General features: G+C 56.6%; 1 protein-coding gene and 1 pseudogene across 1 annotated transcript in view; one reads left to right on the top strand and one right to left on the bottom strand.

The window, feature by feature from the left end:
* Nucleotides 1–267: 267 nt before the first annotated feature.
* Nucleotides 268–1,916, top strand: LOC116406468 (annotated as a pseudogene).
* A 5,586-nt stretch (nt 1,917–7,502) lies between these two features.
* igsf3 (immunoglobulin superfamily member 3) overlaps nt 7,503–20,489 on the bottom strand; it is a 42,636-nt gene continuing 29,649 nt past the window's right edge. Inside the window, 4 exon segments of the mRNA NM_001097212.1 lie at nt 7,503–8,723; nt 9,820–10,218; nt 12,039–12,455; nt 14,038–14,439. Coding sequence (NP_001090681.1) covers nt 8,473–8,723; nt 9,820–10,218; nt 12,039–12,455; nt 14,038–14,439 — 1,469 coding nt within the window. The 3' untranslated portion in view covers nt 7,503–8,472.

Raw genomic sequence — 20,489 nt, 5'->3', positions numbered from 1 at the left:
ATCATGTAGCTGCTCCGCCCCAGGGGAGTCATTAGGTAAGTCCCACAGAGGAACAAGGGGAGGAGTCTCATTGAATCTAAAGGGTGAGAGGCCACTCCTTGCCCAGGAAGCAGGAAATAGGCGTCACGTGACCATTAGAGGCGGGAAGGGCGAGGCCCCGGTCTGATGAAAGTCTTTCAACATTGGAACTTCCTTGTTGTGGCACCGGGTAACGTTCCCATGGTTACACTTCCCGTTAGTGGCTCCTCCTGCAGCCGGTAGGGTTTAATGGAATTCCCAGAAACCCCCTCTTTGATCAACCTAATCCTCTCAACCCCCAGGCCGTCAGTTCCACAGGTTGGGTTGGGTTGGGTTGGGGTATGGGTTGGGTTGGGTTGGGTCGGGTTGGGGTATGGGTATGGGGGACCATATGAAATCCCTCAAGAATGTAAAAATTCCTGGGATTTAATGAAAGATTTTATAGCTGACAGTGTTTTTGATAAGAAAACTAAGGAAGCAAAACGCAAAGGAATTATCATACAGGGATTGGTCTCCTGCTGTTTAAAAATGGCAGAAATGATTAAACAAAAGGAGACTGATATCACAGAACAGGCAGATAAGTATACGACTTTACTGAGAGAGTCAAGGTTACCTGCCATAACCACTAGGGGGCAGTGCTTGAGAGGCCAATCTATGTGACCGGTGTAAATGACAAATTGTCAGTAAAAATACAGGATGTAGAGAAGGAGCTGGAGGAGCATAAACATACAATAAATATTGCTTTTGATAAGGTTGGGAATAATTCTGACCAATCTTGTGAAAACAATATTTCCAAATTGAACACAGAAATGAAAGGACACAAACAACTGTATCCTTGGAATGAATTAGATCCAGCGTGTAGTTTCCCAGCAGCCCCTATTGTTACTACAACTGTATTAAATACTGACAATACAGGGGAGGTGCAGCTCAAAGCAATTAAAGCCCCAAGAGATGGGGGCAATAGTGAGAGAGATTGGGCAGGTACCAAGGTAGGATAACAACAGATTCATGAAGTGGTTCTGTGAGTTACAAAGGGGCAGAGAGACGTATAATGTGAATCCTGAGGATGTAGATAGAGGGTTACAGAGAGTAGTTGGAAATGGTTTATGGGTAAGGATTGTACAGAACTGTGGGCAGCAGCGCAGGCAAGGGAAGGGTTAAAGGAAATACTTAGGGCTCTGTATGGGATCACCTCAAATGTGTCTTTGTCCGGTGAGATAAAGCAGATGGAACAGGAATGTCCGTATGAATTATCACATAGGGTAGTCACAGTAACGGGGCAAGTAGTACATGGGAATCCGGGGTTGGAACATGGGGGTTTGATTCATAGGGTCATGTTACTAGAAGCTTTAGAGGCGGCTGTCAGGGAAGGAATATTATCTATCACTCCTGATCCTACGGATCTAAAGGACATTCTGTGAGGGCAGATCATTTGTGGAGAAAGAGGAATAAGGAGGAAAGGTTTGTAGTTGATGTTGCTAGAACCTTTAGGGTAGGGGGTCAGCAGGGAAAGGAGTGTGTTGGTTCTAAAGGGCCTCGGCAAGGGGAAATGTTCTCCAACTCAGCCCGACAGAAAGGAAAATCTGAATCTAGATGGCAGAATAGAGAAAACAATCAAGGAGATTGCAAATCTAGAACTTGGATTCCCTTCCCCCAACTAAACTGGGAACATGAAAAACTTACATCTGAATATGATAAGATCAGGGCTGAGAGGGATCTATTAAACCAACAAGTTTGTGTACTGGGGGCAGAACTTTCCAAATGAAGCCCCTCTTACACATTCTGGGGTTACAGACCATGGGGGGGGGAACTTTCATAGAATTCTAAACCCATACACACCATTAAATGTTCAATTGCACTTTCCTTTCATTTATCTCGAGACAATGTCATTTATGTAGAATATATGAATTCATATTTGTCTCTAAGTTTTATCTTCCAGGAAAAGATCTTCAAGCAGAAGGATAAATGTGTCTGAATTTTATTTTTTTTTTCATCTCACACTTAAGCAGCTTTTCAAATTTTTTTAATGACAGAAGAACATTGATGGATGAGACCTAAAGGTTCCAAGTGGGGGGGGGGGAAGGAATCTGCATGAGATAGAGGGAGAGGCGTTGGGTGGTGACACCACAGACGTTTATTGACAGGATACAGTAGTGCAATGGGCTGGATACTGTTTGATGTCAAAATATATTCTTCAGGCTTCTTCTATAACTAATGTTCTCCCACAAATGTAATAGGTCAATGGGATTTTTAAAGGAAAAAATGAACTGTTCTGATGTTTGTCAGTGTCTAAATCAGTGCAGGAGTCTTAAGTGGGAAGATGGAAATGCAATGAAAAGAACTCATTAACATACAAACAGGACATCATTTACAGAGTTTCAGGACTTGAACGTCTACTTTTAATTAAGTAACATCCACCTTGTTATTATTATTATTCAGTGTTTTATTCAGTGTTTTTCTGTATACATGTTTTCGCTTTTCAATGTAAAAAAAAAAAAACAAATCCAGAGAGTGTCCCAGAGAAAGTGCAAATATATTAGTGTTGCTATGCATATCTGCCTAGAGATACTAAACAAGGGCTCATATTTAGTATATAGTCTATAGAGGGTGTTGGAAGCTAAATGTACAGACACGGGGGGATTTATAAAGAACACACATACTCAGAATATTGATGTTTTAGCTGCATATTTGCAGGGATATATCCATTAATATCCTGACTAGATCAGGTAGGGGGTGATATTGTGTCCAAAGCTACAGTTTGTGGCTAAATGTGGGTTTTCTGAGAAAGAAAAAAAAAAAAAAGATCAGACTGTAAGAAGCCCAAGAGCTACAGATCCACCCAACACCAGCGCCAATACCGGATCCTGTGTATCAGTCACTGCTACATTGAACTAAAGACACCCAAACGCCTGGAGGAAAAACCCCGATGCTGCAAGAACTTAATGTGTTGGGTACTGGGTAGGGACGTGGGGGAGTGATGGGAGGGGCAAGGAATCCCGCCTGGGGCACAAATACCCCCCCAGCCCTGGGAAGAATGGAGTTTGTGGGCAGAAATGTTTCAGTCTGTTTAATGAGTGGATTTAATTCTCTGCAAAGACTAAATACAATTATACAGTAAGCGGGAATATTACTGACTGAAAATATCTACTGATGTCTGGAAAGGGAATGATCGACTCATTCAGTGTTGTATCTCATCCCGTACCCCAAAACCTATATCTAATCCCGTACCCCAATACCTATATCTCATCCCGTACCCCAAACCTATATCTAATCCCGTACCCCAATACCTATATCTCATCCCGTACCCCAAACCTATATCTCATCCTGTACCCCAATACCTGTATCTAATCCCGTACCCCAAACCTACATCTAATCCCGTACCCCAAACCTATATCTAATCCCGTACCCCAATACCTGTATCTAATCCCGTACCCCAAACCTATATCTAATCCCGTACCCCAAACCTATATCTCATCCCGTACCCCAATACCTGTATCTAATCCCGTACCCCAAACCTACATCTAATCCCGTACCCCAAACCTGTATCTAATCCCGTACCCCAAACCTACATCTCATCCCGTACCCCAAACCTACATCTCATCCCGTACCCCAAACCTACATCTCATCCCGTACCCCAAACCTATATCTCATCCCGTACCCCAAACCTACATCTCATCCCGTACCCCAAACCTACATCTCATCCCGTACCCCAAACCTACATCTCATCCCGTACCCCAAACCTATATCTAATCCCGTACCCCAAACCTACATCTCATCCCGTGCCCCAAACCTACATCTCATCCCGTACCCCAAACCTATATCTAATCCCGTACCCCAAAACCTGCCACTTGCAATAGATTTGGGTACTTATTTATCCTAAATGGGAAATAGAGCTGGAGAAGTGATATGTAACCAGTTCTATTAGTATCTCTAGAAAGTTCAAGAGCCTCGGTTTAGCATTCACTATAACACAATTACAAACTATCATGTTATACAGATATATATATAAAAAAAGAATGTTTGAATGTGTTGTGGATGAATTCTGAGCAGAACTGATCCAAGTGGGGGGGGTGTAGTAATGTGTGTGGGACTGTGCCTACTTACCTGCAAGTGTATAATATTAGTATCATGTAATTGTATGACTGTACATATACACAACATATCTGTATAGAGTTACACAGTCGGGTTGGGAAGCGCTGAGGTGCCTGGGGGGGGGGTTCCCTTGGGATTTATTATAGGGGGGGGTAACACCGAGATATCCCAGGAAGCCAACTGGGGGGTCTTTAGCATTTCAAAGTGGAATTGTGTGTAATGTTGTTTATGGTGAGACGGCTCCTTATGGGAACTGCCCGACTGACTAACCCAATAAGATTCTGATACCGGATTATCTTGTCAACCAATCAGAACACATCCCTACTTTGGTCAGTGAGATTCTAAGAGTATAACTAAGGAAACTCTGATAGTCACATAGTTGGACAGTAACGTAGAAACACACACAGACACACACAGACACACACAGACACACACAGACACACACACACAGACAGACAGACAGACACACACAGACAGACACACACAGACAGACAGACAGACAGACACACACAGACAGACAGACAGACACACACAGACAGACAGACAGACACACACAGACAGACAGACAGACACACACAGACAGACAGACAGACACACACAGACAGACAGACAGACAGACACACACAGACAGACAGACAGACAGACACACACAGACAGACAGACAGACAGACACACACAGACAGACAGACAGAACAGACAGACAGACACACACAGACAGACAGACAGACAGACAGACAGACAGACACACACACAGACAGACACACACACAGACAGACACACACACAGACAGACACACACACAGACAGACACACACACAGACAGACACACACACAGACAGACACACACACAGACAGACACACACACAGACAGACACACACACAGACAGACACACACACAGACAGACACACACACAGACAGACACACACACAGACAGACACACACACAGACAGACACACACACAGACAGACACACACACAGACAGACACACACACAGACAGACACACACACAGACAGACACACACACAGACACAGACACACACACAGACACAGACACACACACAGACAGACACACACACAGACACAGACACACACACAGACAGACACACACACAGACACAGACACACACACAGACACAGACACACACAGACACACACAGACACACACAGACAGACACACAGACACACACACAGACAGACACACACACAGACACACACACACAGACAGACACACAGACACACACACAGACAGACAGACAGACACACACACAGACAGACAGACACACACACAGACACACACAGACACACACACACACAGACAGACACACACAGACACACACACACACAGACAGACACACACAGACACACACAGACACACACAGACACACACAGACACACACACAGACAGACAGACACACAGACAGACACACAGACAGACACACAGACACACACACAGACAGACACACAGACACACACACACAGAGATATAGGAGTTGGGTTGGGGAGAAGTCCTGAAGGCGGATCCCTGTAGAACAGATCCCGTGGGCACATATAAAGGATCTCTGTACCATTCCCTGTCTCTGGGCTGATAATCACAATAAATTCACTTCATCTCTGGAAAAGAACCGTGTTTGTTTCCTTTTACCTGGTGGTGGTAAATGTTGGAATATCCAGTATATTTGTAATAATATAAACATATACACTATACACAACATTCCACTGACTCCATTCATTCTGTTCTCAAAGGCGGCTCCTTCCCATCTAACTGGCGTCTGTGAGAATTACGTTTGGGCTCCAGAAGATTCTCTGTAACTACAGAACCAGTTGATTCAAGTTCTGCCTGAAAGGGATCTCTGTCCCGGTGTAGGGGATCTCTGTCCCGGTGTAGGGGATCTCTGTCCCGGTGTAGGGGATCTCTGTCCCGGTGTAGGGGATCTCTGTCCCGGTGTAGGGGATCTCTGTCCCGGTGTAGGGGATCTCTGTCCCGGTGTAGGGGATCTCTGTCCCGGTGTAGGGGATCTCTGTCCCGGTGTAGGGGATCTCTGTCCCGGTGTAGGGGATCTCTGTCCCGGTGTAGGGGATCTCTGTCCCGGTGTAGGGGATCTCTGTCCCGGTGTAGGGGATCTCTGTCCCGGTGTAGGGGATCTCTGTCCCGGTGCAGGAGTCTGACGTGAATTGTCGCCCATCTGACCCGTCGCCAACCAGCTGGCAGATCCTACCCACTGTAATGGGTGCGGGCAAAGCACTTTGTATGTCTGTGACCTTCTCTGAAGCCCAGAGTTGACCCATGGTAACTAGGGACGTTCATTCCTAGAAACAGATGACTCTTTGGGAAGGTGCAGTTTGTGACTTCCCCCAAGTGATGGGCCCCCATAATGCTGCAGGGTGTTCCAGACCATATTGATGTGGATCTGTCGAGTTCTAGAGGATCTGTCGAGTTCTAGAGGATCTGTCGAGTTCTAGAGGATCTGTCGAGTTCTAGAGGATCTGTCGAGTTTCTCTAGAAGCAGCAGAGACCAAAAGGTCCATCAAAAATGCAAATACTTGAATCCCTGGAGTCTTGGGTTCCCGGTGAGGGAGCGAGAGTTCCAGCCCAAACGGAGGAGCCCTGACACCTTCATGTGACCCCCAGGGGGGCAGATAAGTACCTTGTGGGGCAGATAAGTACCTTGTGGGCCGATCCCCACCATCCCGGCTCCCTCGCTGATCATCTGAGCAATTGCCCCGATGGGTTCCATTCTGAATGACTCGATGAGCTGGAGATGTGGGGGTCACTCTGAAGTCTCCCCAAGAGTTTCCCTAGAAACCGCTCGGATTCCGGAACTTTCTTCTAGGGAAACCCCGAATCCTAATTTGCATATGTAAAGTAACATAAGGGGCAAAGACAACTGCCCCCCAGTGCCAGGCCCACGCCATCACCCCCCCCCCAGTGCCAGGCCCACGCCATCACCCCCCCCCCCCAGTGCCAGGCCCACGCCATCACCCCCCCCCCAGTGCCAGGCCCACGCCATCACCCCCCCCCCCAGTGCCAGGCCCACGCCATCACCCCCCCCCCCCAGTGCCAGGCCCACGCCATCACCCCCCCCCCTAGTGCCAGGCCCACGCCATCACCCCCCCCCCAGTGCCAGGCCCACGCCATCACCCCCCCCCCCCAGTGCCAGGCCCACGCCATCACCCCCCCCCCCCTAGTGCCAGGCCCACGCCATCACCCCCCCCCAGTGCCAGGCCCACGCCATCACCCCCCCCCCAGTGCCAGGCCCACGCCATCACCCCCCCCCCCCCAGTGCCAGGCCCACGCCATCACCCCCCCCCCAGTGCCAGGCCCACGCCATCACCCCCCCCCCAGTGCCAGGCCCACACCAGCACCCCCCCAGCAGGAATGAGACAGGCCCAAGCTCGGGGGGCAGAACCTTTACTGTAGAAGAGGCAGCATATAAAACAAGCTCAGTGCAACATATCACAAAGTGGGGGTATTGGGGGTATTGGGGGGTCTCATGCACAGGGCAGGTTACGGGGGGGGGGGACAGTATAAATACTTAACCCCTTAACCAACCATAAAGGCCAGAAATGCCCCCTGTACACTCCCGGCCAGTGGCAAGTCAGGGGCTTTACATTCGGTGGTGCCTCTGGGGCAGGAGGTAACTGGGACCCCGGGGGCAGGAGGTAACTGGGACCCCGGGGGCAGGAAGACGCGCGACTGAGAATGTTCCTTTTGCCCAAAAACTGGTGAAATAGCACCGATAGGGGCCCCCGAGAGCCCCACTGAGCAGGGGAAGACTTGGGCCAATAGGGGAGGGGCAGAAAGGCAGACGCCAGCCAGGGCGTTACCCCCGCAGTGCAAGAGAGGCATAAAATATATACAGAAATACTGGGGGCGGGGCAAAGTGGGGCAGATAAAAAGGGGGCGGGTCTGGCTCAGAGGGATATAAAAGACACTTTCACTTCACAGGAAGCAGCAACTCAGCGAGGAAAGGGTTAAATATTATACACAAATGGGTCGCGGCCCCCACGTTTGGCCCCAGGACACAGAAACCCGAGGGCCACAAATGCCCCTCCCTGCCAACGATACAAAGTCCCACAATTCCACTCAGGGGCCCCAAGTCATTTCCTGCAGCTGAAGGGCCCGACCTCCGACCCGCAGGGCCGGTCAGAGTCTCCAAACAGGGCGGAGCTAAAGCTCCAGAACCGGAACCAATTGAGTCTCCCCTGGCACCAGCGGGGCAAGTCCGACTGCCCCCACACAGGACACAAAGGTACAACAATAGGGCCCACGGGGCCCCGGCAGTGTTACCCCCAAAGCAGATTCCAGAATCCTCCCTCTGGGGGGCAATGACGGGCACAGCGGGTACAACCTCTGCCCGGCTCCTTAGTCTATGGTGCCCGGGTGAATGCTGAGCACGGGGGGCTCCAGGCACGTTGGGGAGTAGTTGAGATGGGGCTCCTTTATCCACAGCAGGGGGACCCCGTTCTTGCCCTCGCCAGGCTTGCCCGTGGGCCGGTGGCGGAAGCGCACCAACAGGATGGTGATGATGAGGATGCCGAAGATGGGGAAGGGGTAGAAGAAGACCAGGTAGAAGAGGGCATCGTTGGCACAGATGGTCGACTGCAGGTTGGACTCTGGGGGGGGGAAGAAGAGGGGGAAGGTGTGTGAGAAACCCAAGGGGCACAGCCGGGCACCCCCATACCCCCCACACCTACCCTTGCTCTGCACTCTGATCCAAACCCAAGGGGCACAGCATTGGCACAGCCGGGCACCCCCATACCCCCCCACCTACCCTTGCTCTGCACTCTGATCCAAACCCAAGGGGCATGGCATTGGCACAGCCGGGCACCCCCCACACCTACCCTTGCTCTGCACTCTGATCCAAACCCAAGGGGCACGGCATTGGCACAGCCGGGCACCCCAGATACCCCCCCCCACCTACCCTTGCTCTGCACTCTGATCCAAACCCAAGGGGCACAGCATTGGCACAGCCGGGCACCCCCATACCCCCCCCACCTACCCTTGCTCTGCACTCTGATCCAAACCCAAGGGGCACGGCATTGGCACAGCCGGGCACCCCCATACCCCCCCCACCTACCCTTGCTCTGCACTCTGATCCAAACCCAAGGGGCACGGCATTGGCACAGCCGGGCACCCCCATACCCCCCCCCCCACCTACTCTTGCTCTGCACTCTGATCCAAACCAAGGGGCACGGCATTGGCACAGCCGGGCACCCCCATACCCCCCCCCCCACCTACTCTTGCTCTGCACTCTGATCCAAACCCAAGGGGCACAGCATTGGCACAGCCAGGCACCCCCATACCCCCCCCACCTACCCTTGCTCTGCACTCTGATCCAAACCCAAGGGGCATGGCATTGGCACAGCCGGGCACCCCCATACCCCCCCCACCTACCCTTGCTCTGCACTCTGATCCAAACCCAAGGGGCACGGCATTGGCACAGCCAGGCACCCCCATTACCCCCCCCACCTACCCTTGCTCTGCACTCTGATCCAAACCCAAGGGGGCATGGCATTGGCACAGCCGGGCACCCCCATACCCCCCCCCACCTACCCTTGCTCTGCACTCTGATCCAAACCCAAGGGGCACGGCATTGGCACAGCCGGGCACCCCCATACCCCCCCCCACCTACCCTTGCTCTGCACTCTGATCCAAACCCAAGGGGCACGGCATTGGCACAGCCGGGCACCCCACACCCCCCATACCTACCCTTTCTCTGCACTCTGATCCAACCAATCACAGCTTCATCCTGGGCCAGGAGGTACCAGTCGCCCCGAGGTCCCAGCAGCCACTCCTGTACCAGGCAGGTGTAATTCCCAGAATCCCCTGGGCCAACGCGCGGCACGTGAAGGCGGAACAGAGTAGGCGACAACTGAAGCTGCTGTAAGCGCCCCTCCCACCGCGGCGCCAGCGGGGCCCAAACCCCGGAACGGTCCACATTCAGCAGCGTCTCCGGCTCCGCCCCCCGGGATGTGCCTTGTAGGGACCAGGAAATGGCGAGCTGGGAGTCCGGCCGCGAGCGCGACGATACCATGCAGTCCAGATCAAAATGGCCGCCCTCCATCACCGACACGTTGAGCAGAGAGGGGTCCAACTGCAGCTGCGGGTCTGTGGGCGGAGCCAAAAGGTTACAATGGTGCATCACAAGGAATGGGGGGGGGGGGGGGATTCTTAGATAATTTGCAGTTGGTCTTTTTCTACTATCCTATTCCATTTGCAGCCGGGCATTCTCACCACTTACTGGTTGCTATGGTAAGTTAGATCTAACAAAACCTCCGCTTGTGGCCTGGAACCGAGGGCCCCAACCTCCCCCCCCGCGGGCAGGAACCGAGGGCCTCCAAACCCCCCCCCCCCGTGGGCAGGAACCGAGGGCCCCAACCTCCCCCGTGGGCAGGAACCGAGGGCCCCAACCTCCCCCCCCCGCGGGCAGGAACCGAGGGCCTCAACCCCCCCCCCCGTGGGCAGGAACCGAGGGCCCCAACCTCCCCCGTGGGCAGGAACCGAGGGCCCCAACCTCCCCCGCGGGCAGGAAACCGAGGGGGCCCCAACCTCCCCCGCGGGCAGGAACCGAGGGGCCTCAACCCCCCCCCCGTGGCAGGACGAGGCCCAACCTCCCGGGCAGGAACCGAGGGCCCCAACCTCCCCCGCGGGCAGGAACCGAGGGCCCCAACCTCCCCCGCGGGCAGGAACCGAGGGCCCCAACCTCCCCCGCGGGCAGGAACCGAGGGCCCCAACCTCCCCCGCGGGCGAGGAACCGAGGGCCCCAACCTCCCCCCGGGCAGGAACGAGGGGCCTCAACCCCCCCCGTGGGCAGGAACCGAGGGCCCCAACCCCCCCCGTGGGCAGGAACCGAGGGCCCCAACCCCCCCCCCGTGGGCAGGAACCGAGGGCCTCAACCTCCCCCGTGGGCAGGAACCGAGGGCCCCAACCCCCCCCCGTGGGCAGGAACCGAGGGCCCCAACCCCCCCCCCGGTGGGCAGGAACCGAGGGCCTCAACCTCCCCCGTGGGCAGGAACCGAGGGCCCCCAACCCCCCCCGTGGGCAGGAAGCGAGGCCCCAACCGCCCCCCGTGGGCAGAACCGAGGGCCCCAACCCCCCCCGTGGGCAGGAACCGAGGGCCCCAACCTCCCCCGTGGGCAGGAACCGAGGGCTCCCAACCTCCCCCGTGGGCAGGAACGAGGGGCCCCAACCTCCCCCGTGGGCAGGAACCGAGGGCCCCAACCTCCCCCGTGGGCAGGAACCGAGGGCCCCAACCTCCCCCGTGGGCAGGAACCGAGGGCCCCAACCTCCCCCGTGGGCAGGAACTGAGGGCCCCGGCGCAGGAAGAGGAAGTGGGGGGGGGGAGGGGTAGAGACTTTGGGGCACAATTGGTTGAGTCCGGCGCCACACAGAGGCTTATGGGAGACTGTGCCACATATTATTGTGCCCACCTCGCCTGTGCAGTGGGTGCCAACCCTGTGGGTTTCTAACTGTGCCACCTGTATATGGGCTGCACCATCTCTCTGTGGGTAGAAGTGCCTGCTGCCCCCTGTGGCTACACCCTGTAACTACACTTATATAAAGCATAAAACCCCAATGCCCCATGGGATTGGCCTGTTGGGCATGACACCCAGCAACCCACCCCCACCAGACAGAGACAGACAGACACAGAGACAGCCAGACACAGAGACAGCCAGACACAGAGACAGCCAGACACAGAGACAGCCAGACACAGAGACAGCCAGACACAGAGACAGCCAGACACAGAGACAGCCAGACACAGAGACAGCCAGACACAGAGACAGCCAGACACAGAGACAGCCAGACACAGAGACAGCCAGACACAGAGACAGCCAGACACAGAGACAGCCAGACACAGAGACAGACAGACACAGAGACAGACAGACACAGAGACAGACAGACACAGACAGAGCCTGGGAGACACTTACCCGGTTGGCGCACACTCACATAAGTGGCCCCCGATCGCTCCTCAGTGCGCCTGTACCACTGCCCCCGCGGGTCCCGGAGCCACTCCTGTACCAGGCAGCTGTAGGTGCCACTGTCCCGCACCTCGGTGCCACGCAGGGTGAGGGCATAGAGCCCGAGGGACGGCTGAGATACCTGCACGCGACTGGGCAGCCCCGGGGCCACATCGCCTGGCTCCTCCTCTACTGAGCCCAGTACCCCATCCACCGTCAGCCTGGCCAGGCCCCGCCTCTCCATATGCCCCGCCCGCCAGCACAGCCACTCCAGGGACAGGCGGGAGTCGGGGAGGGTCCGGTTCAGCACGTGGCAGGTAACGGTCACACTCTGCCCCTCCAGGGCCGATACGTTCCGGGGCAACTGATCCAGCTGCAAGTTGGCATCTGCGGGTAACAGGGAGCAAGTCACCCCCAGAAGTGATGCCCCCCCAACATACCCGATATTATAATGCCCTGCCTTATATATATATATATATATATATATATATATATATATATATATATATATATATATATATATATATATATATATATATATATATATATATATATATATATATATATATATATATATACACAGGTATAGGACCCATTATCCAGAATGCTCGGGACCAAGGGTATAAGGGGTCTTTCCGTAATTTGGATCTCCATACCTTAAGTCTACTAAAAAATCAATAAAACATTAAATAAACCCAATAGGGCTGTTCTGCCCCAATAAGGGGTAATTATATCTTAGTTGGGATCAAGTACAGGTACTGTTTTATTATTACAGAGAAAAGGGAATCATTTAACCATGAAATAAACCCAATAGGGGGCTGTTCTGCCCCCAATAAGGGGTAATTATATCTTAGTTGGGATCAAGTACAGGTACTGTTTTATTATTACAGAGAAAAGGGAATCATTTAACCATTAAATAAACCCAATAGGGCTGTTCTGCCCCAATAAGGGGTAATTATATCTTAGTTGGGATCAAGTACAGGTACTGTTTTATTATTACAGAGAAAAGGGAATCATTTAACCATGAAATAAACCCAATAGGGCTGTTCTGCCCCAATAAGGGGTAATTATATCTTAGTTGGGATCAAGTACAGGTACTGTTTTATTATTACAGAGAAAAGGGAATCATTTAACCATGAAATAAACCCAATAGGGCTGTTCTGCCCCCAATAAGGGCTAATTATATCTTAGTTGGGATCAATTACAGGTATTGTTTTATTATTACAGAGAAAAAGGAAATCAATTTTAAAATTCTGAATTATTTGCTTAAAATGGAGTCTATGGGAGACGGGCATTCCGTAATTCGGAGCTTTCTGGATAACGGGTTTCCGGATAAGGGGTCCGATACCTGTATGTATGTATGTATGTATATATATATATATATATATATATATATATATATATATATATATATATATATATATATATATATAGGGTACATACCCCTGCCCCTCGTGCCCTGCCTTGGCTGTAGGGTACATACCCCTGCCCCTCGTGCCCTGCCTTGGCTGTAGGGTACATACCCCTGCCCCTCGTGCCCAGCCTTAGCTGTAGGGTACATACCCCTGCCCCTCGTGCCCTGCCTTGGCTGTAGGCTACATACCCCTGCCCCTCGTGCCCAGCCTTGGCTGTAGGCTACATACCCCTGCCCCTCGTGCCCTGCCTTGGCTGTAGGCTACATACCCCTGCCCCTCGTGCCCCAGCCTTGGCTGTAGGGCTACATACCCCTGCCCCTCGTGCCCTGCCTTGGCTGTAGGGTACATACCCCTGCCCCTCGTGCCCTGCCTTGGCTGTAGGGTACATACCCCTGCCCCTCGTGCCCTGCCTTAGCTGTAAGGTACATACCCCTGCCCCTCGTGCCCAGCCTTGGCTGTAGGGTACATACCCCTGCCCCTCGTGCCCTGCCTTAGCTGTAGGGTACATACCCCTGCCCCTCGTGCCCTGACCCCACACCAGTAAGGGTAGGTACCTGGTGGTCTCACACGGATCTCAGTCAGCCCCGACGTCTCCTCAGCCAATCGGTACCAGGCCTGGTTGGGGTCCATTGCCCACTCCTCCACCTGACAGTAGTAGCTGCCACTGTCGTCGGTACGTGCCCCCTGCAGGGTGAGAGCGTATTGCCCTGGTGCCGTGACCCCCAACTGCAGCCGCCCTTTCAGCGACGCCCCCTCGGGGTAGGTGCCAAACTCTGTGCCCGCGTCACTGCGCCCAATCAGCTTCCCTTCCGCCCCCGAGGGCTGCTGCACCAACCACAGCACGGCAAAGCGCGAGTCCGGCCCACTCTGGGAGCGAATGGAGCAGCTCAGCGTCACCGGAGACCCCTCCACTACACTGAGGGTCCTCGTCACCTTAGTGACCTGCAGCCGCGGCACTGGGGAGGAAAGGGTTAAACAATAAGATCAATAGAATTACACACGGACCCTTAATCAGTTTACAGAAATTGCCCCCCCAAATCCCACTGCCGTTTACTCACCCCTAGAGCCCCCCCCCCAAATCCCACTGCCGGTTACTCACCCCTAGAGCCCCCCCCAAATCCCACTGCCGGTTACTCACCCCTAGAGCCGAGCCCCCCCCCCCCCCCCCCAATCCCACTGCCGGTTACTCACCCCTAGAGCCGAGCCCCCCCCCCCCCAATCCCACTGCCGGTTACTCACCCCTAGAGCCCCCCCAAATCCCACTGCCGGTTACTCACCCCCTAGAGCCCCCCCCCAAATCCCACTGCCAGTTACTCACCCCTAGAGCCCCCCAAATCCCTCTGCCGGTTACTCACCCCTAGAGCCCCCCAAATCCCACTGTCTGGTTACTCACCCCTAGAGCCCCCCTCAAATCCCACTGCCGGTTACTCACCCCCAGAGCCCCCCCCCTAAATCCCACTGCCGGTTACTCACCCCCAGAGCCCCCCCCTAAATCCCACTGTCTGGTTACTCACCCCCAGAGCCCCCCCCTAAATCCACTGCCGGTTACTCACCCCTAGAGCCCCCCCCAAATCCCACTGCCGGTTACTCACCCCTAGAGCCCCCCCCCAAATCCCACTGCCAGTTACTCACCCCTAGAGCCCCCCCCCAAATCTCACTGCCGGTTACTCACCCCTAGAGCCCCCCCCAAATCCGCACTGCGGTTACTCACCCCTAGAGCCCCCCCCAAATCCCACTGCCAGTTAACTCACCCCTAGAGCCCCCCCCAAATCTCACTGCCGTTACTCACCCCTAGAGCCCCCCCCAAATCCCACTGCCGGTTACTCACCCCCAATGCCCCCCTCAAATCCCACTGTCTGGTTACTCACCCCTAGAGCCCCCTCAAATCCCACTGCCAGTTACTCACCCCCAGAGCCCCCCCCTAAATCCACTGCCGGTTACTCACCCCTAGAGCCCCCCCCTAAATCTCACCCCTAGAGCTCCCCCCCCAAATCCCACTGCCGGTTACTCACCCCTAGAGCCCCCCCAAATCCCACTGCCGGTTACTCACCCCTAGAGCCCCCCTCAAATCCCACTGCCAGTTACTCACCCCCAGAGCCCCCCCCTAAATCCCACTGCCGGTTACTCACCCCTAGAGCCCCCCTCTAAATCTCACCCCTAGAGCCCCCCCCCTAAATCTCACCCCTAGAGCTCCCCCCCCAAATCCCACTGCTGTGTTGTCACTGTGGCCCCGAGGGCTGAGCCCAGAAGCTGTTTATTTAAAGGGAAAGTAAAAGGGAAGGCGGCGGCGCAATCATCTGGTGGAACCGGTTTGTTGGGCTCAGCGGATCTGGACTGAGGCAGAAAGTATTTGCCCCGGGGGCAGGCAATTGCGGGGCAGTAGGGCAGATACATGTGTATGGGAAATGAGAGGGGCCCCGGGGCCCCATGAATCACTGTGTCAGTTGTAAGAATGAGACCCAGGAGAAGAAGTGAATAAGCCCCCCGGGGCCCGACATCATGACACACGGGGAGAGGCACATTCATTTGCGCTTAGTTCCCCTTTAATCTAACAAGGTGCAACACAGCACCCAGCAACTCCCTAATGGGGGGGGGGCAGGGTGACTCCCACAGTCTCATTCTACACCAGCGCCGTGCCCCAATTCTACCCAATTCCTACTGGTACCCAAACACTGCCCCCCCTTAGCTACTGTTACTAAGGAGACAGAGGTTGCCAAGGAAACATATTCACAGAGCACCAAGGAGTGGGCGTCCGACATGTGGGATGGTGGCAGAATTAGCACCGAGAAAGGAGGCGGAGCTACAACCTGCGGCCTCCCATGTACAGCCTATATTGGCCAATCCCAGCATGCACTGCCCTCACCTGCCAGCCATAGCAATCCCAGCATGCACTGCACGGCGGCGCAGGGGCCAAACTGGGAGTCACAGCAGGGCAGGGGCCAAACTGGGAGTCACGGCGGCGCAGGGGCCAAACTGGGCGTCACGGCAGCGCAGGGGCCAAACTGGGCGTCACGGCAGCGCAGGGGCCAAACTGGGCGTCACAGCAGCGCAGGGGCCAAACTGGGCGTCACAGCAGCGCAGGGGCCAAACTGGGCGTCACAGCAGGGCAGGGGCCAAACTGGGCGTCACAGCAGGGCAGGGGCCAAACTGGGCGTCACAGCAGGGCAGGGGCCAAACTGGGAGTCACAGCAGCGCAGGGGCCAAACTGGGCGTCACAGCAGGGCAGGGGCCAAACTGGGCGTCACAGCAGCGCAGGGGCCAAACTGGGAGTCACGGCGGCGCAGGGGCCAAACTGGGCGTCACGGCAGCGCAGGGGCCAAACTGGGCGTCACGGCAGCGCAGGGGCCAAACTGGGCGTCACGGCAGCGCAGGGGCCAAACTGGGCGTCACAGCAGCGCAGGGCCAAAACTGGGCCGTCACAGCAGCGCAGGGGCCAAACTGGGCGTCACAGCAGGGCAGGGGCCAAACTGGGCGTCACAGCAGGGCAGGGGCCAAACTGGGCGTCACAGCAGGGCAGGGGCCAAACTGGGAGTCACAGCAGCGCAGGGGCCAAACTGGGCGTCACAGCAGGGCAGGGGCCAAACTGGGCGTCACAGCAGCGCAGGGGCCAAACTGGGCGTCACAGCAGCGCAGGGGCCAAACTGGGCGTCACAGCAGCGCAGGGGCCAAACTGGGCGTCACAGCAGGGCAGGGGCCAAACTGGGAGTCACAGCAGCGCAGGGGCCAAACTGGGCGTCACAGCAGGGCAGGGGCCAAAACTGGGCGTCACAGCAGGGCAGGGGCCAAACTGGGCGTCACAAGCAGCGCAGGGGCCAAACTGGGAGTCACAGCAGCGCAGGGGCCAAACTGGGAGTCACAGCAGCGCAGGGCCAAACTGGGCGTCACAGCGGCGCAGGGGCCTAAACTGGGCGTCACAGCGGCGCAGGGGCCAAACTGGGCGTCACAGCGGCGCAGGGCCAAACTGGCGTCACGCAGCGCAGGGGCCAAACTGGGCGTCACGGCAGCGCAGGGGCCAAACTGGGCGTCACGGCAGCGCAGGGGCCAACGGGCGTCACGCAGCAGCGCAGGGGCCAAACTGTCACGGCAGCGCAGGGGCCAAACTGGGCGTCACGGCAGCGCAGGGGCCAAACTGGGCGTCACGGCAGCGCAGGGGCCAAACTGGGCGTCACGGCAGCGCAGGGCCAAATGGGCGTCACAGCAGCGCAGGCCCGCTCGCCAAACTGGCGTCACAGCAGCGCAGGGGCCAAACTGGGCGTCACAGCAGCGCAGGGGCCAAATGGGCGTCACAGCAGCGCAGGGGCCAAACTGGGCGTCACAGCAGCGCAGGCGCCAAACTGGGCGTCACAGCAGCGCAGGGGCCAAACTGGGCGTCACAGCAGGGCAAGGGCCAAACTGGGCGTCACAGCAGGGCAGGGGCCAAACTGGGAGTCACAGCAGCGCAGGGGCCAAACTGGGAGTCACAGCAGGGCGGGGCCAACTGGGCGTCACAGCAGCGCAGGGGCCAAACTGGGAGTCACAGCAGCGCAGGGGCCAAACTGGGCGTCACAGCAGCGCAGGGGCCAAACTGGGCGTCACAGCAGCGCAGGGGCCAAACTGGGAGTCACAGCAGCGCAGGGCCAAACTGGGAGTCACAGCAGGGCAGGGGCCAAACTGGGCGTCACAGCAGCGCAGGCGCCAAACTGGGCGTCACAGCAGGGCAGGCGGGCCAAACTGGGCGTCACAGCAGCGCAGGGGCCAAACTGGGAGTCACAGCAGCGCAGGGGCCAAACTGGGCTCACAGCAGGGCAGGGGCCAAACTGGGCGTCACAGCAGCGCAGGGGCAAACTGGGAGTCACAGCAGGGCAGGGGCCAAACTGGGAGTCACAGCAGGGCAGGGGCCAAACTGGGAGTCACAGCAGGGCAGGGGCCAAACTGGAGTCACAGCAGCGCAGGGGTCAAACTGGCGTCACAGCAGCGCAGGGGCCAAACTGGGAGTCACAGCAGCGCAGGGGCCAAACTGGGAGTCACAGCAGCGCAGGGGCCAAACTGGGCGTCACAGCAGGGCAGGGGCCAAACTGGGCGTCACAGCAGGGCAGGGGCCAAACTGGGCGTCACAGCAGCGCAGGGGCCAAACTGGGCGTCACAGCAGCGCAGGGGCCAAACTGGGCGTCACAGCAGGGCAGGGGCCAAACTGGGCGTCACAGCAGCGCAGGGGCCAAACTGGGAGTCACAGCAGGCAGGGGCCAAACTGGGAGTCACAGCAGGGCAGGCGGCCAAACTGGGAGTCACAGCAGGGCAGGGGCCAAAAACTGGGAGTCACAGCAGGGCAGGGGCAAAACTGGAGTCACAGCAGCGCAGGGGCCAAACTGGGAGTCACAGCAGCGCAGGGGCCAAACTGGGCGTCACAGCAGGGCAGGGGCCAAACTGGGCGTCACAGCAGCGCAGGGGCCAAACTGGGAGTCACAGCAGGGCAGGGGCCAAACTGGGAGTCACAGCAGCGCAGGGGCCAAACTGGGAGTCACAGCAGGGCAGGGGCCAAACTGGGAGTCACAGCAGCGCAGGGGCCAAACTGGGAGTCACAGCAGGGCAGGGGCCAAACTGGGAGTCACAGCAGCGCAGGGGCCAAACTGGGCGTCACAGCAGGGCAGGGCCAAACTGGGCGTCACAGCAGCGCAGGGGCCAAACTGGGCGTCACAGCAGCGCAGGGGCCAAACTGGGCGTTCACAGCAGCGCAGGGCCAAACTGGGCGTCACAGCAGCGCAGGGGCCAAACTGGGCGTCACAGCAGCGCAGGGGCCAAACTGGGCGTCACAGCAGCGCAGGGGCCAACTGGGCGTCACAGCAGCGCAGGGGCCAAACTGGGTGTCACAGCAGCGCAGGGGCCAAACTGGGTCACAGCAGTGCAGGGGCCAAACTGGGTGTCACAGCAGCGCAGGGGCCAAACTGGGCGTCACAGCAGTGCAGGGGCCAAACTGGGCGTCACAGCAGTGCAGGGGCCAAACTGGGCGTCACAGCAGCGCAGGGGCCAAACTGGGCGTCACAGCAGCGCAGGGGCCAAACTGGGCGTCACAGCAGCGCAGGGGCCAAACTGGGCGTCACAGCAGCGCAGGGGCCAAACTGGGCGTCACAGCAGTGCAGGGGCCAAACTGGGCGTCACAGCAGCGCAGGGGCCAAACTGGAGTCACAGCAGCGCAGGGGCCAAACTGGGCGTCACAGCAGCGCAGGGGCCAAACTGGGCGTCACAGCAGCGCCAGGGGGCCAAACTGGGCGTCACAGCAGTGCAGGGCCAAAACTGGGCGTCACAGCAGGGCAGGGCCAAACTGGGCGTCAACAGCAGCGCAGGGGCCAAACTGGGCGTTCACAGCAGCGCAGGGGCCAAACTGGGCGTTCACAGCATTCGCAGGGGCCAAACTGGGCGTCACAGCAGCGCAGGGGCCAAACTGGGCGTCACAGCAGCGCAGGGGCCAAACTGGGCGTCACAGCAGCGCAGGGGCCAAACTGGGCGTCACAGCAGCGCAGGGGCCAAACTGGGCGTCACAGCAGCGCAGGGGCCAAACTGGGTGTCTATGGTAGGGAGCTATGGATAGTACTGGTAGTAATAATACTACTGATAGTACGGATACATTACTGTACCAATGCCGGCAGGAGCAGGAGGGAATTGGCAGTTTATGGCTGACGGCTCGGCAGCACAGGGAGGGGGCAAATGGGAGGGGTACGGAGCTTTTGTAATAAACACAAACGGCACTTCTGGGCACAGACTGGCACATTACTGCAGGGTAAGGGCTGCGCTGGGGCCACCGGGGGAGGCGACTAATAACTTGTGCTTTATGAGCCCGGGCAGGGGAGACACGGAGAGTGAGGGGGCGGGGATGTATAAAGGGCGATAGGGGAGAGAGAGGAGAATGTAGGGGAGATGGGGGGGGGAATGGTATTAAGGGGACGGGCGGGGAGACGAGGAGAATGTAGGGGAGGATGGGGGGGGGAATTGTATAAAGGGACGGGGGGGAGAGAGGAGAATGTAGGGGAGA

This window comes from Xenopus tropicalis, chromosome 2 (assembly GCF_000004195.4).
Source record: "Xenopus tropicalis strain Nigerian chromosome 2, UCB_Xtro_10.0, whole genome shotgun sequence".
NCBI lineage: Eukaryota > Metazoa > Chordata > Amphibia > Anura > Pipidae > Xenopus > Xenopus tropicalis.
The sequence above is the reverse complement of the archived record's forward strand: the minus strand, read 5'-3'. Positions and strand labels throughout refer to the sequence as shown.